Below are 15,542 nucleotides of genomic sequence, written 5' to 3'. Positions count from 1 at the left end.
CAGGCTGGTCTCAAACTCCTGACCTCAAATGACCCGCCCGCCTTGGCCTCCCCAAGTGCTGGGATTACAGGCACGAGCCACCATGCCTGGCCCACTTAAGTAATTTTAAATTAAAGCGCAAGACAGAATGATATGAGGCTATGTTTTATTCAACCTCTATAAAAAACAAATAGCTTTTTCTTCTATTTAGTAGTTTGAAATGATAGCCCTAACAAAATTTTCTTCATCCTGAAAATTTCCAAACTTCTTATAACTTACCCCTAATTTTGGGACTGCAGCTTAAGTGTATTAGATTAAACACCATAAAAAGCTGCAAGACGCTCTTTTAAGGGAAGAGGAAACTGGTCAGAGAAACGCCTCCAATTTTCATCGCCAACTTGATTTTTAAATCCATGAAGGATCTGTAAGAGTGAAAAACCATTAATTTATCACTAACAAAAGAGAAAAACTCAGATCTGCATAGTTTCTGAAATCCAACACAACTGATTTTATTATTTATAAATTTTATCCATTTTAAAGTAGCAATTCTCAAACTTTGTAGGATTCTATACCATTCCCTGCTAATATGTTTTGGCTGTGTGTCCCCACCCAAATCTCATATTGAATTGTACTCCTATAATTCCCACGTGTTGTGGAAGGGACCTGGTGGGAGATAACTGAATCATGGGGGCAGTTTTTCCTATACTCTTCTGGTGGTAGTGAATCAATCTCATGAAATCTGATGGCTTGATAAGGGGAAACCCGTTTCATTTGATTCTCATTCTTTTTCTTGCCTGCTGCAATGTAAGACGTGCCTTTCACCTTCCACCATGACAGTGAGGCCTTCCCAACCACATGGAACTGTGAGTTGAATTAAACCTCTTTCTTTTGTAAATTACCCAATCTTGGGCACATCTTTTTTTTTTTTTTTTTTTTTGTGGGGGACAGAGTTTTACTCTTGTTGCACATGCTGGAGCGCAACGGCACGATCTCGGCTCACTGAAATCTCCACCTCCTGGGTTCAAGCGATTCTCCTGCTTCAGTCTCCTGAGTAGCTGGGATTACAGGCGTCCGCCACCACGCCCAGCTAATTTTTTGTATTTTTAGTAGAGATGGGGTTCCACCATGTTGGCCAGGCTGGTCTGGAATTCCTGACCTCAGGTGATCCACCTGCCTCGGCCTCTCTCAAAGTGCTGGGATTACAAGTGTGAGCCACCGCACCCGGCCCTCGGGTATATCTTTATCAGCAGCCTGAATATGGACTAATACACCTGCCTTTTCTAAAAGTACCTCATAGCATATGCTTAAACTCTGCTTTGAAAAGTTTAGAATTTGGCAAGTATTCCAGTAACAGACATACTCTAAGCAATCTGATACCATACTAATGAAAAAACAGAGAAGTAGAGAAGCCATCCAAGTAATACAATGTTTATGTCATATTTTTTCAAACTGGAAATATACAAGCTTTGAGTTCATGACAAACTACAGTTCACTAACTTTAATTTTGGGTGATTCAAATGTATAACATGTCTCTGAGATCATCTTTTGGGTTAATCCATGATGCAAAGGCATCACAAAAAAATATAAAATCCTGTAACAAGCAAGAAATACATCTTATGTCAACACATTGTATTTGTCAAACTCAGCAAAAGATGTATGTACTGTGGCTGAGTACTGATGAGTTAATCAAAAAGGGGTATTAACAAAGCAAATAGGCCAGGCGCGGTGGCTCACGCCTGTAATCCCAGCACTTTGGGAGGCTGAGGCAGGCAGATGACGAGGTCAGGAGTTCGAGACCAGCCTGACCAACATGGTGAAACCCCACCTCTACTAAAAATACAAAAATTAGCTGGGCATGGTGGTGCGTGCTTGCAATCCCAGCTACTCAGGAGGCTGAGGCAGGAGAATCGCTTGAATCCAGGAGGCAGAGGTTGCAGTGAGCTGAGATCATGCCACTGCACTCCAGCCTGGGAGAGAGAGCGAGACTCTGCCACCAAAAACAAAAACAAAGCAAATAATGACATGGGCTTACTCCTGTGGCGGCCATTTAGATTTACTCTTTTTCAGATTATACTCCAAATCTCCATTTCTTTTTTTTTTTTTTTTTGAGACAGAGTCTCGCTCTGTCGCCCAGGCTGGAGTGCAGTGGCCGGATCTCAGCTCACTGCAAGCTCTGCCTCCCAGGTTCACGCTATTCTCCTGCCTCAGCCTCCGGAGTAGCTGGGACTACAGGCGCCCATCACCTCGCCCGGCTAGTTTTTTTTTTTTGTATTTTTTAGTAGAGACGAGGTTTCACCGTGTTAGCCAGGATGGTCTCGATCTCCTGACCTCGTGATCCGCCCGTCTCGGCCTCCCAAAGTGCTGGGATTACAGGCTTGAGCCACCGCGCCCGGCCTAAATCTCCATTTCCACTTGAAAAACATGTACTATTTTCCTTAAAAGGAATAATGGGACCACCTAAACTAGTGGTGCACTTGGGAAAATACTTTCAAAGTGCATCCTCTACAGATAGGAGTCACTGCTAGGCCGGGCGCGGTGGTTCACGCCTGTAAACCCAGCACTTTTGGAGGCCGAGGCGGGCAGATCACGAGGTCAGGAGATCGAGACCATCCTGGCTAACATGGTGAAACCCCGTCTCTACTACAAATACAAAAATTAGCTAGGCATGGTGGTGGTGGGCACCTGTAGTCCCAGCTACTCAGGAGGCTGAGGCAGGAGAATGGCATGAACCTGGGAGGTAGAGCCTGCAGTGAGCCGAGATCGCACCACTGCACTCCAGCCTGGGCAACAGAGTGAGACTCCATCTCAAAAAAAAAAAAAAAAAAAAAAAAGAGTCACTGCTGTATTTTAAGAAAAGATCAAGCCAACTTTGTTACCAAGAATAAGGGTTATATATATAAACTATCAATACTGACTTGAAGAGCCTAAGTTTCGTAAAAAATGTAAACATAATTTAAAGTTTTCCACTAGGATATTAACAGTCCCAAGATGATGCATTATAAACACTTATTAGTTACCTTACAGAACATGTCTCTGAGATCATCTTTTGGGTTAATCCACGATGCAACGGCATCACAAAAAAATATAAAATCCTGTAACAAGCAAGAAATACATCTTAGGTTGACATTGTATTTGTCAAACTCAGCAAAAGATATATGTAAACCTTGGAGTTTATGTCATAATAGGATCTAACTTAAAAAGGAAACATTTAAAAATTAACTATGATCATGAGGAATTAGAAGAGATTACCTATCAGCCCACAGTCAAGGAACCGCAACTCAGTTTATACTGGACTTTAATGTCCTCCATCACACAACAAAATAACCCCCTGTGCAGTAAATGTTCAGCATCAGAAATGAACTGAAAGCACCAAATCGACACCTATAAAAACACTCTTTCACTTACCGGATTAAAGAAAAACATAAAATCAATGATCTTACAGTTCTGACTAGCCAAGAACTTAAAGCTAGCTAAATATATATTAAATGATCTTGATTTGAAATAGAGAAATTAGTGATTTCAAGGTCCATTTTCAGACAAAACTTAAGTGAAACAACCAAAAATTAGAAGAAAAACTAATTATGTAATTACAAATACCCAATCCAAACAAAAACAAAAAACCCAACTTTTGGACAATTACTTAAAAGATAATCAGGCTATTCTGACTACAAGAACAAGATGACAATATGTTTTAAGCATTTCATTAAAATATTCTCTCAATCTTGCCTATCATACTGAAACATTAACAGTTCAACAAACAGCATTCAACATAATGCTGATTTTCTGACATGCCAACTATAAATTTTACTAATAAATTGAGAGAACATCACTAATTTCAAAAAATTTGGTAATACCACAGTATGTGTATAAGATGCTTATTTAAGCAAGTAAGACTTGCTTAACACAATTTATTCAAATTATGTCTTCCAAATACCAAATCTGATGTTAAAAATTTAAATGCACAGATACTCAGAATTTGTGATTAAAAAATTTAAATGTAAATAAACCTATGACATTTTATTTTAACCATATCCAAAATAAGGTATGTAAATAAAAGCTATAAAACAGAAATTGCTACCAACTCTTAAGTTGGTAGCAATTTTATGATCATACATGTGCTTTTATCATCTTAAAACATTAATTCAAAGAGAAACAATAAAATCCTGGTTGGAAGATGCTTTTGAAAAAAGATGGTACATGTCGTATCAGATATCTCTAACACACATTTGATATCACACAAAGTTCTTAAGTATTAAAACCAGAAAACGTCAAAAGCTTATTTTGTAACTAGAAACTTCTCAAGATGGCACTAGCTTGTTCTAACAGTAAGTTATGAGTATTTTATGAGTGTGAAATCAGTCAGAAGTTATTATCTAACTCTAACTTGTAGGTTTTCAATGTCTATCACCTATATCAATTTGAATTTTATAAAACAGAATTAACGTTTCTAAAACCGAGTTAAGAAAAACCATAATACAAGCTAGGAAACATCAAAAGGTCACAATTTAAAAATGTTCAAAACACCCCTCTCGGAGTGGAAAGCTGGAATTTTCTTGAAAATTAAGAAATGTGAGAAAGTGATTGCTATAAAAGCATTTTTTGGGGGCAGTTTTCTAACTCTTGTGTGTATTCCTGGACACCAAAGTTTAGTTCTTCGCTTCCCTCCCTCAACTACTTTTTTTTTTCCCAAAGTCTTGCTCTTGTCTCCCAGACTGGAGTGTAATAGCGTGATCTCGGCTCACTGCAACCTCTGCCTCCCAGGTTCAAGCAATTCTCCTGCCTCAGCCTCTGGAGTAGCTGGGATTACAGGCACCTGCCACCACGCCTGGCTAATTTTTGTATCTGAAGTAGAAGACAGGGTTTCACCATGTTTGCCAGGCTGGTCTCGAACTCCTGATCTTGTGATCCGCCCAACTCAGCCTCCCAAAGTGCTGGGATTATAGGTGTGAGCCACCATGCCTGGCTTTACCTACATTTTTAAATTGATTTGATATATCTTGGGTCTCTTGTCTACAGGTTTCCTTCCATGCTTTCTTTTCCTTAAACGTGTCTGCTGAAGAATCCAGGTATTTAACCTAGAGTCCCACAGTTAGCATTTTGTTCACTGAATATACACGGTGTAATTCAACATGTTTTTGTTTTGTGTGTCTAGAAAATTGGCAGTTGGATCCAGATGCTTCACTGGACTCATGTTCAATACTACTGCCGAATAATTAAAATGTCTACATATAACTTGAACTTGGAAAACAAAGATGAATAAATCATAAGCTCTCAAAATTAGGGCAATTTCAATGGCTGATTTGTATTTCATTTTATTCATTATTTCTAAATCTGATTCAAAGTATTTTATTTAGAACAGAGAGACAGGATTCCTACTATTTGGTCACTCTCTTAAGTGTAGATACCCACAAACTGATATCCAGGGATAGGAGGCAGGGACAACAAAGTAAATAAATGAGGTCTGAAATTTGGATGAAAGAAGCCACAGCCTGATTCAAGACAAGAATATAACCTTGTTGTCCCAATCTGCTGTTACTATTTCATTTCATGACAAAAAAAAATTTAGGAAAAAAAAAAGGCATTACAATTTCAAGATATTAAGAAATAAACATTTTAAAGGTTTAACTGTATTTTAATATCTTTGAAAACAGTTAACTTTTTATAATTAAAGTATTAAAATATTTCTTCCTTTAAAATTTTATTAATTAGACATTAAAAACAAATCTTTGTGAACATCTTACTTGGATTACGCCACTGGGATTCACACTGATCATGGTACAAATTCCACGGAATGCTGAATCCTTTTCCTCATTATCTCTTATGTTTCTCAGAGAGGTGCACCTATTGAATTACAGAATTGAGTTCAGCATTTAAGTAACAAGCAGATTCAATTACAATACTAATGGACAGTATTTAATGGAATAAGCACCACAGTATAGATAATGATTATATTAAAAGAGTTTTTCGGAAAGCTTTAGTTTCATTTACTCATACTTCCTGTTTGTTGGGCCTATCTTATCTCAATACAGTAGAAACAATGAAATCCACATTTTCTTAATAAATTGCATCTATAAAGTAGATAACTCATTTGAATCTCCCATTTTAAACTATTATTGAGCCTGAGCCAAGAAGAGCAAATTACCAAATTAACTTTTAAAATTGTACTCATGATTTGTATTCCATTAAACACTACTAAAATGATTTGAATTGAAAGATTATCAATTGAAAGAAGCAAAACATAGGATATAGTGCCACAATATAAACTATTACTATATAGCTTATGGTGTAGATGTTTAACTTTTACATTAACAAGCAAATAATATTTTTATACGTAACAAATTTAAACATGTATTTCTTAATGCAATCCAAGTTTCCAAATTAATTCTAAAAAAGAAACGTAATGCAAAACCTAAATTTATAGAATTTGCATGCATCTTTATTTTTCTGGTGGATATTTAAATGCTTTTTATGTATAATCAAGCTTTTTAACACAGCAAGCATGTGACAATCTTATCCCATGCATCAATTAGTCGTTAGCCACAACATAAAATAAATATACATGACGATGCTATTGAAAAACCTCACAAACCTGATAGGACAAGATTAGTCACATGGTTGGCAATGATAAAGGATTGTGATTTTTGTAACCAACTGAAAATATATCTAAAAGTGAGATAGAGAAAGAAAGAGTGAAGAAAAATGAATTAAAAAAAAAGATTGAATAATACACACCAGGGTCTTATAAACTGCTGTAGCATGGGGGCCACCTCTTGAGGACAAACGTAACCAAGACGACCAATTGTTATTGCTAAGGTAACGCAATCACGGTTATACACCACCAAACGCCAACCAAGACATGAGCAAATGAGGGGGAAGGAGAAAAAATAAAGAAAAAACAACAAATAACTCAGAAACAGAAACCAACAGAATTTGTGTATGATAATAAACATAAGATTTCACCAGTGCTGTTTATTACCACCCCCTAAAATAAGGGGCAGCAACATATATGGCATACTCTTGGAAAAAGAAAAACAAAAGGAAGTAAAAAAATCTAAAGATTGAGAGAACACCAAAAACCATGATGAATTGCTTTTCTCGCTCAATCGAGTGTCAAGGTATCATTCTGTTAATAAGATGGGCAGTTAAATGGACAAATTTAGATAACCTTCATTCAAAAGTCAGCCAAAATTTCAGAATTTAATAATAAAATCTATAGTTTTTTTCCTGAGGAAATATCAGTAAATGTCATCATATTTCTCAAGGATCTCAAACTAACACAGGTGAAAGTAATTTCCATTCCTTGGAAATTATCTAGGGAATTTAAACCAAATTTTTGGTAGTTTAAAATATTTTTTATTTGATTAACATTTACCAAATCAACCAGTGGAAATCTGTTACTTTATATCAAAATCAACTGTCAGATTTTAAGTCTCATGGTACTCACTGAATGAATGGATTAGAATATTGCTATGCTACAATGTCAAATCTCATTTTGACAAACCTCTGGTAAATCAGATAACAGTCCACTAACTTTAGGCCATATTTGAAATAAAATTCTAATAAAGGAAATTTACAGCCCACTGCAATGACATATGATATGTGGCCCATAGGAAAACATAAACATTCTGTTTCTGCTATTAAAGGTACAGCACAAAATAGGTAATACATTATAATAATTACATACTATTGTTTTATTTTTTACAATTTTGAAGTGGGCAAACATATATTCACCATAAAAATTGAGGAAGTCTTTAAACTTACAAAGAGCTAAAACAAGTGCAACTCAGAACTGCATTCTGCAATTCAAAGGTACGTACACATAAATACATTCATACACAACGGGAAAAAATACAAACAGAAAACAAACCATGAGGTGCTTTAATGGTGTTCTCTCAAAAACTTACAGGTTAACCTTTCATAAAAAAAGGGTAGGGGGTAAAGAAAAATGTTTAAGGATTACTTGAAGCAAACTACACAGATAATACTAAAATCCAGCAGATTCATATGAAGCAAGAGAAAGAAAACTTATGTTCAAAAGACACAAACTATGCAACATTCTCATTAAACAGGCAAGTATGAACAATCCAATGAAACATGCGATAAAGCAGATGATGGTCCATTGAAAAAGTTCAGTGTAGGATATACTAATCGGAAAAAAGCAAATTAACGGCAGACTAAGGAATTGGCTTTATGAAATATTGAGATAATGGTAATTAAAAGCTGCTAAAATCTAGATATTAGCCATTGACAATGATTTTAATAATTTAAAAAACCCACTTTTTTGGGTAAGAAATAAAACAATACTTTATGCAGCCACTTGTGGTAAGTGATAATCTAATGAATCCCAAGTGTGTTTCTCAATATCAATTTAGTCCATCAACTTTAGGGCATTACAACTCATTTATTTATGTAGGATATAATCATACTTAAAATATAATCTTATAAATAAAGCCAATTTGTTAAACGAACTATGTAACAAATTCACCAGCTGATATCCCACAAGAAACTTTCATATACATTACACTCAACATTTATTTGCAGTTAAGCATTCACATTTAAAAATAAAAAGAAGTTTTTTTAGGTTCGACAATAATTTTATAATGGCAAGTGTTTCAAATCTGAATGTCATGTATAGGTACTGCATTCTGAAAAGATAAAAACCTAACAAGATTTCATAACCCATCCTATACATAGATTTTTGCACTTTTCAGCAAGAAAATCTAATTCACTTTGTAAAATAAACAGTACCCATACAGCCAAACAGCCAGATAACTGCTTCATAATTAAAAGATTTCCTTCCATACCAATAAACATTATCAATTTTAATAGCATTAGAATAAAATGAACTTTCTATAATTTAAAAATACCAAATAAAAATGCCTTTGAAAAGTAACTTTCTTATTTGGAAAACCTTATTTTAATCTTTGTCTAGTATTTTGGTAGAATACTCATTGAATTACAAATAAATTATAGGAATCATCTTAGTATGTAAAGAAAGGAATGTGCCTGCATGAAAACAAAATTTCTGTCTTTCTGGATTGTTAGCAGCAATCAGGGAGGGTAGAAAGAAAAGGACCCAATCCACCCACAAATGTGTTCTATAGTATGGAAGGTACTCTTTAATATAAACATGCTCTCTATAATGCAAAAGAGAAACAAGCTTCCTAAAAAAAAAAAAAAAAAAATCCCATAACATACTGCCTAAATTCCCAATTCGAAGAAAATTGTATGATGAAATACAAACTACAAATGCCACTGTTATCCAACCAATTTGCCACTGAATCTTTCTGACCACATTTGGACAGATTAAAAAAATAAAAATTACTTCCCAGCTCCCAGTTACTCTCCGAATTGATTTAAAAGCAAAATTCAGGTGGTTCAATAGTTATCTTAGCTGGGATCCATTTTAGGAAGTATTAAAACACTGGAATAGGGGAGAAAAGTGTTTTTTTGGTTGTACCACTGAATATATAACCACTGAAAACTGGTTATAGAATGTAGCTGGAACAGTATATTTCATTACTGAGAATCCAAAATAGCAATTAAATACAAAATAAGCCTGATTTTAAAAGCTAGTTTTGCTTTGGTTTCTCTACGCATATTAAAATTAAAATGCAACAAATTTTCTCTTCACTGAAACAGTTCAGTCATATGGTACCTGTATTCTCTAACAACGTCTTTGGTGTGTTGGGTCTGTTAATGATTTCTACAAGCTGGTGCAACACCATAGGAATATAAGGCTGCATCTCTATACCTAGAGATCATCCCAAAAAGAAAAAAACAAAACAGAAAAAATTGAACGTTAAAATATCAATGTGAAATTTTGCTTCCCTTATTAACTCTGATGTGTCATACAAATATAGAAACATAAATAATTAAAATTAAAGCAATTACAAAAATATCAAGGCACCTAAAAATTTATATTTTATTTATTTATTTATTTAGAGACAAAGTTTTGCTCTGTCGCCCAGGCTGGAGTACAGTGGTGTAATCTCAGCTCATCAAAACCTCTGCCTCCCACGTTCAAGTGATTCTCCTGCCTCAGCCTCCCAAGTAGTTGGGATTATAGGCGCCCGCTACCATGCCAGCTAATTCTTGTATTTTTAGTAGAGACGGGGTTTCACCATGTCAACCAGGCTGGTCTCAAACTCCTGACCTCAGGTGATCTGCCCACCTCAGCCTCCCAAAGTGCTAGGATTACAGGCGTGAGCCACCGTGTCAGGCCTTATGCTTTTAAATAGGGAAAAACATCTTACCCATTTGAATGGAGATTTCTCCAATTGCCCATGTGGCATTGTTGCAGACTGAAATGAATTCTGGATTTAGGTTGGTTCCCAATATTGGCATGAAATCAGCTAGAAAAAAAATTTAAACTATGTAGTAAACTTTTCAATAGCAGTATATTGTACTTTAAAGGAAATCTACTAGATAGAAACAAAAATCTAAGCAAGAAATAACAAGTTTCACCATTAAAAAAACTACTGCAACATCAATTTAAAAATCAGTGGAAAAAGGCGACTGTATTTAAAAATATTTTTTAAAGGGGTTGGTAATGTTTGTCTTAAGAAAGCAGTATCTGGCCAATGAACTTTCATATAAAGTCAAACAGGAAATACGAGTTTGGGTATATTTTACAAAATGCCACTAAAAAGAGTTGGTCAGAGTAATCTCTTGTAATTAGACTAAAAAAAAAATCAATGATTTTGGCTTTTAAAGCAACTTTCACTCTTGTGCTCTGATTGTGGTCTCTGAATATCATTTTCCACTAAAAAAAAAAAAAAAGGACTCTCAGAAAATGTCACATTACAGGCAAAGGCAGGAAATGTGTAAAGTAAGTGGACTACCATAATGAAAGGATTTGGGAGCCAACTTAAGTTCTCACTGCAAGCAACAGCTTGAAGATCATGAAGTCACACTAGCACTAAAAAAACCCAAAAACTAAACTCTGAAACATCAAAGATACTTTTGGAGGATGCTAGGAATCAATTCACTATTTTCAAAATGGGTAAATAAAAAAGAATCAAGTATTTATCTTGCCTCTGCTATATGATTTTACCTCACAGCAGTAATCTATTGATATGGGAAATGTCTCTCTATATAAGCATCTTTATTATTTAATGAAGAATTAGAATATCATTATTTTTTAAACCTCTAATAAATCAGGAGATGTAAGCCAGGGTTTCTTGATCTCAGCAATACTGACAGTTTGGGCCAGATCATTTTTTTGTTGCGGGGAAGAGGAGCTGTCTCCTGTATGACAAGATGTTTAGCAACATCCTTTGCCTCTACCTACTAGACATCAAAGGCACCTCTCCAGCATTAAACAAAATGTCTCCAGACATTGGCAAATGTTCCCTGAATGGCAAAATTGCCTAGTTGAGAATCACTAATTGAGACAATCAAGATTGATAACATAAAAGAGGGACAACTAGACACTATGTAGGTACCTCCTTAAGAAAGTACACAATACCACCTTATAAAGTCTTAAAAACAAAACAATGTAAATCTCATTAAAACTCAGTCTCTGTATCAAAACAATTTACAGTAAATACAACGGACAAAGGAACATGTTAAAGACATCAGAAAGATGCAATCAGTAAAATCCACAGTATAGCAAACTCTTCAGAATAAAAAACATGGTTTCAACAACAAAAAACAAAAGAAGAGGTAGTATGTACTAAAATATTATGACTTCTAATGCTGTGTTTGAGATTTGCTCCAAAATATCTGAGATCTATGTGTCTCACCATTGACAACAATATATAGGAAACATGGCTGGACAGCTGAAGCTGGGTGATAGGAGGTTTGTTACATTTTTTCTACTTTTGTACATCTTAAAAACTTTATAATAAAAAAATCAAATCCTTTCATGTAAATTTCAACTAAAAAACTAAATTAGATGGTAAATATGAGAATGATAAGCTTCCCATAAGAATTCATTATACTGTTAGGTTTAAACTTGATGGTTCTTAATATATCATAATTTATGTTAACGTTTTTTGAGAAACGGTTATTATACAAAAGCACAATTATATCAGATGATAAAACATTCAATAAATGTTTAAATCAAGTATTAAAACAATTTTTTTCTTTTTTCTTTGAGACGGAGTCTCACTCTGTCACCCAGGCTGGAGTGTAGTGGTACAATATCGGCTCATTGCAAACTCCGCCTCCCGCGTTCAAGCAAGTCTCCTGCCTCAGATTCTCAAGTGGCTGAGACTACAGGCGCATGCCACCACGCCCAGTTAAATTTTTGTATTTTTAGTAGAAGCTGGGTTTCACTGTGTTAGCCAGGATAGTCTTGATCTCCTGACCTCATGACCTGCCCACCTCGGCCTCCCAAAGTGCTAGGATTACAGGTGTGAGCCACCGTGCCTGGCCATATTAAAACAATTGTTATCCAGCATGCTGAGATACAGAAAAGGGGGGAAAAAAATCCCATAACGCATTTATAACCCATAGGTTTGAGAACAATTCATGGTACAACATTCAAGGAATTCCTTATCATTGTCACAAAAGGCCAAGACAAATGCTATGCTAGTCTTGAACCTTGCACTCCTGACCTCAAGTGATCTGCCTGCCTTGGCTTCCCAAAGTGCTGGGATTACAGGTGTGAGCCACCAGGCTCAGGCTCAGTTAAAGTAACCTTTGTTGGAAGTTTTCTGCAGTATCTGAAAAAGTATGCTGGTTTATTAGAGAATAATAAACTTTATCACTATTTCTGTGTACCTCTACCAAAAAGGTGGCTACTCAAAAAAAGGATCTATTAACTAGGCCATGGTACCAAGGCTTCCCTCGTGGGCATGTCCTTTAAAGTATTATTACTAAGATTTCCTCCAGTAACAGGAGTGCCTAAAAAGCTGAGATGATGGCAAGCTCAAGGAAATATTAGGGGTTCCTGCCATCTTGCCTGGTTCAATCAGAGCAACTTCACTTTAACCAATAAAGTGTACATTTATAAATGTTGGGATTCCACGCAATTTCAGTTTAATAATAAAAAACAAAGCTGATGTAAAAATAACTTTAAAAAACCATATTCATAGCAGTAGAAAATATTCATACCTATACAAGGCTTAACATGCTGAAAGCAAGCTTTTGTGAGGTCACCTAACAGGGCAAAAGAACTCTGTCGAACTTCTGGCATTTTATCCTACAAGAAAGAAGAAGAAATTAACCCCAATGTGATACAGAGAAACAGGCTTCAATTCATTTTCACCTTTCAAGTCTCACCTGCATACACTGATACATTAGTGTTAGGATGTTACTTCGGGCTACCAGTTGTTCAATGTTGCCTCCAAGTCCTTCAGCCAGGCCACTCAGTAAATCAAGAGCCACTATCATAAAATCTTTATCTGGAGCTTCATATTGATCTGGTTGAGCATTGTTTAGCTGAAATTAGACACAATGTTTTTTGTAAGTTTGCTTTAAATTAACTACTGAAAAAGTTTGTATACATTATGCCTATTTTTGGAAAAATGTCCACCATGTCAAGAAGGGAAAGACATTTTAAAAAAATTACCATGGCTTGTGCAAGAGTCTTCTGTACTAGGTTTACACAACGCTGATACACAGGTTCACAGTACGGAAGGAAGCCAGACTGCAGTGCTGTGGCAACTGAAGATAGGCACTAGGAAGAATAAAGTACACATGCTCAATTTTCTGGTTACAATGAAGATTATAATGAATGCTTTAAACTATGCTCAACAGAATCCTGGTCATTTATGAGCTTGCTCTACTAGTTTCCACAGTAGCAGGTGTTTTTTGTTTTTGTTTTTTTTCCCCCAAACATCTCTTTTGGAAGCCATTCATTGCTGTTAGTTTGTGAGCCAATCAGGTCAGGTTTACTCAGAGGAAGAGTTTCTACAAGAAACATTATCCTTCAAGGACAGATTAGTATTATGTGTTCATATTTTTCCCTCAAATTGAAGAGATTCATTTCATGCTCCCATCATGGTCAATGTTGTGGATGGACTTTACTGGGCACATCTGAGATCCCACAGGAAAGTAATATACATACAGTTGGCCCTCTGTATCTATGGATTCAACCAATCTTGAATCAAAAGTACTTAGAAAAAAAATTAAAATGATTTAAAGTATATTGGGAGGAGGTGCACAGGCCATATGCAAATACTACACCATTTTATATAAGGGACTTGAGCATCGCTGGATTTTGGTATCCACAGGGAGTCCTGGAAACAATCCCCTGAGGATACTGAGGAACGACTGCATACAAAAAATGAACCATAATGATTCTTCTTGTTTTGTTGGGCCCAGAATTGGTTGTTGCTCATGGTCATAAAAAATTTTAGCCCAGAATTAGTCGTTGCTCATGGTCATAAAAAATTTAACTTCTCTAGCTGAGGAAGTCCACGGTAGAAGTTGGTGAACTTTGAAATAACGGGGAGCAAGAATGAAAAGGACTGAACTGGTTCTATTGATGTCAATTCAACTAAGTTTCAGTGACTACATTTCACAATGTGTTCAGTTACTACAACATATACAAGTTTGCAATGGAAGGGGTGTTAAAAAAAAGTAAGTACACATGGAAACATTTTCAAATTAGAAAATAAAGTACCTCCTTATTGGCACCAAATCCTACTACTTCACATATATCTATGAGTGAAAAGATATATACATATATACCCTGGTATATATATCCTCCCGGTATGTTATCTACTGTCTATATAGAGTAGATAACATAAGAGAACTTAAAACTATAATTTATTATCAATTAAGTAAAGCAGGTTAGAGAACAACATGTATAATATAATTTCCTTTGTCTACTTCAGAATATAAATTTATTAACACTTTTCTTATCACATATACCCATTTTGGATTTGAACATGTGTTCTTGGCAACAGATTAAATATTACTAGCCCTGCATACCTCAAGTAAAGGGAAGAGATCTTTATCTTCATCCTTTAACATGTTCCATTTCTGGATCAGTGGAGGCATTAGCATCTGAATATATTCCTATTTACAATGATGAAAAACATATGAAGTTCCACTATCACATGTAAACAAGACCACTGAGTCTTTGAAAATTAAAATCCATTTTAAGCAATTGTGTAAAACCATTACAAAAGGCATTTTAAGAGTCATTCCTCACTTCTGCACAGTCCCTTTTAAAGTTTTCCTTTCTTTTGCCTACCTTTATACTTACATGACCATGTTCTAGTTTTAGATGTAGAACTAGTGATCTACTGATCTTTTATCCTTGCTGAAAAAGAAGTCTATCAACAAATACACAGCTAATCAAAATCTATTACTTAAAAAAAATCACAATCAAGGAAGATCTAAGTTTTTCTTTTAAGTTACAGAACATTTTTAGTTCTGTGGCTGGGCATGGTGGCTCACACCTATAATTCCAGCACTTTGGGAGGCCGAGGCAGGCAGATCACTTGAACCCAGGAGTCTGGGCCAGCCTGGCCAACATGGCAAAACCCTATCTCTACAAAAAATTGGCCATGAATGGTACCCGCCTGTGGTCTCAGCTACATGGGAGGCTGAAATGGGAGGATTACTTGAGCCCAGGAGGTGGAGGTTGCAATGAGTACTACTGC

The 15,542-nt window shown here is 35.6% G+C and overlaps 1 protein-coding gene across 7 annotated transcripts in view; it reads right to left on the bottom strand.

The window, feature by feature from the left end:
• Positions 1-15,542, bottom strand: part of TNPO1 (transportin 1) — a 99,928-nt gene that overhangs the window by 7,634 nt on the left and 76,752 nt on the right. For 3 of the 7 annotated variants that reach the window (XM_033179838.1, XM_033179840.1, XM_033179843.1), the window contains exons 15-24: positions 14,866-14,952; positions 13,499-13,606; positions 13,210-13,368; positions 13,042-13,129; positions 10,236-10,334; positions 9,638-9,733; positions 6,712-6,787; positions 5,721-5,820; positions 2,997-3,071; positions 259-401 (exon numbers count right to left, since the gene is read on the bottom strand). In XM_033179838.1, the coding sequence (XP_033035729.1) occupies positions 294-401; positions 2,997-3,071; positions 5,721-5,820; positions 6,712-6,787; positions 9,638-9,733; positions 10,236-10,334; positions 13,042-13,129; positions 13,210-13,368; positions 13,499-13,606; positions 14,866-14,952 (996 nt within the window). In that variant the 3' untranslated portion in view covers positions 259-293. Of the gene's footprint in view, positions 1-258; positions 410-1,503; positions 1,571-2,996; positions 3,072-5,720; positions 5,821-6,711; positions 6,788-9,637; positions 9,734-10,235; positions 10,335-13,041; positions 13,130-13,209; positions 13,369-13,498; positions 13,607-14,865; positions 14,953-15,542 lie in introns of those variants that run through there. The other 4 variants (XM_033179839.1, XR_004429861.1, XM_033179841.1 and 1 more) reach the window with 4 other exon arrangements.

The sequence above is a fragment of the Trachypithecus francoisi genome, unplaced genomic scaffold (assembly GCF_009764315.1).
Source record: "Trachypithecus francoisi isolate TF-2019V2 unplaced genomic scaffold, Tfra_2.0 Lachesis_group2, whole genome shotgun sequence".
Classification (NCBI taxonomy): domain Eukaryota; kingdom Metazoa; phylum Chordata; class Mammalia; order Primates; family Cercopithecidae; genus Trachypithecus; species Trachypithecus francoisi.
The sequence above is the reverse complement of the archived record's forward strand: the minus strand, read 5'-3'. Positions and strand labels throughout refer to the sequence as shown.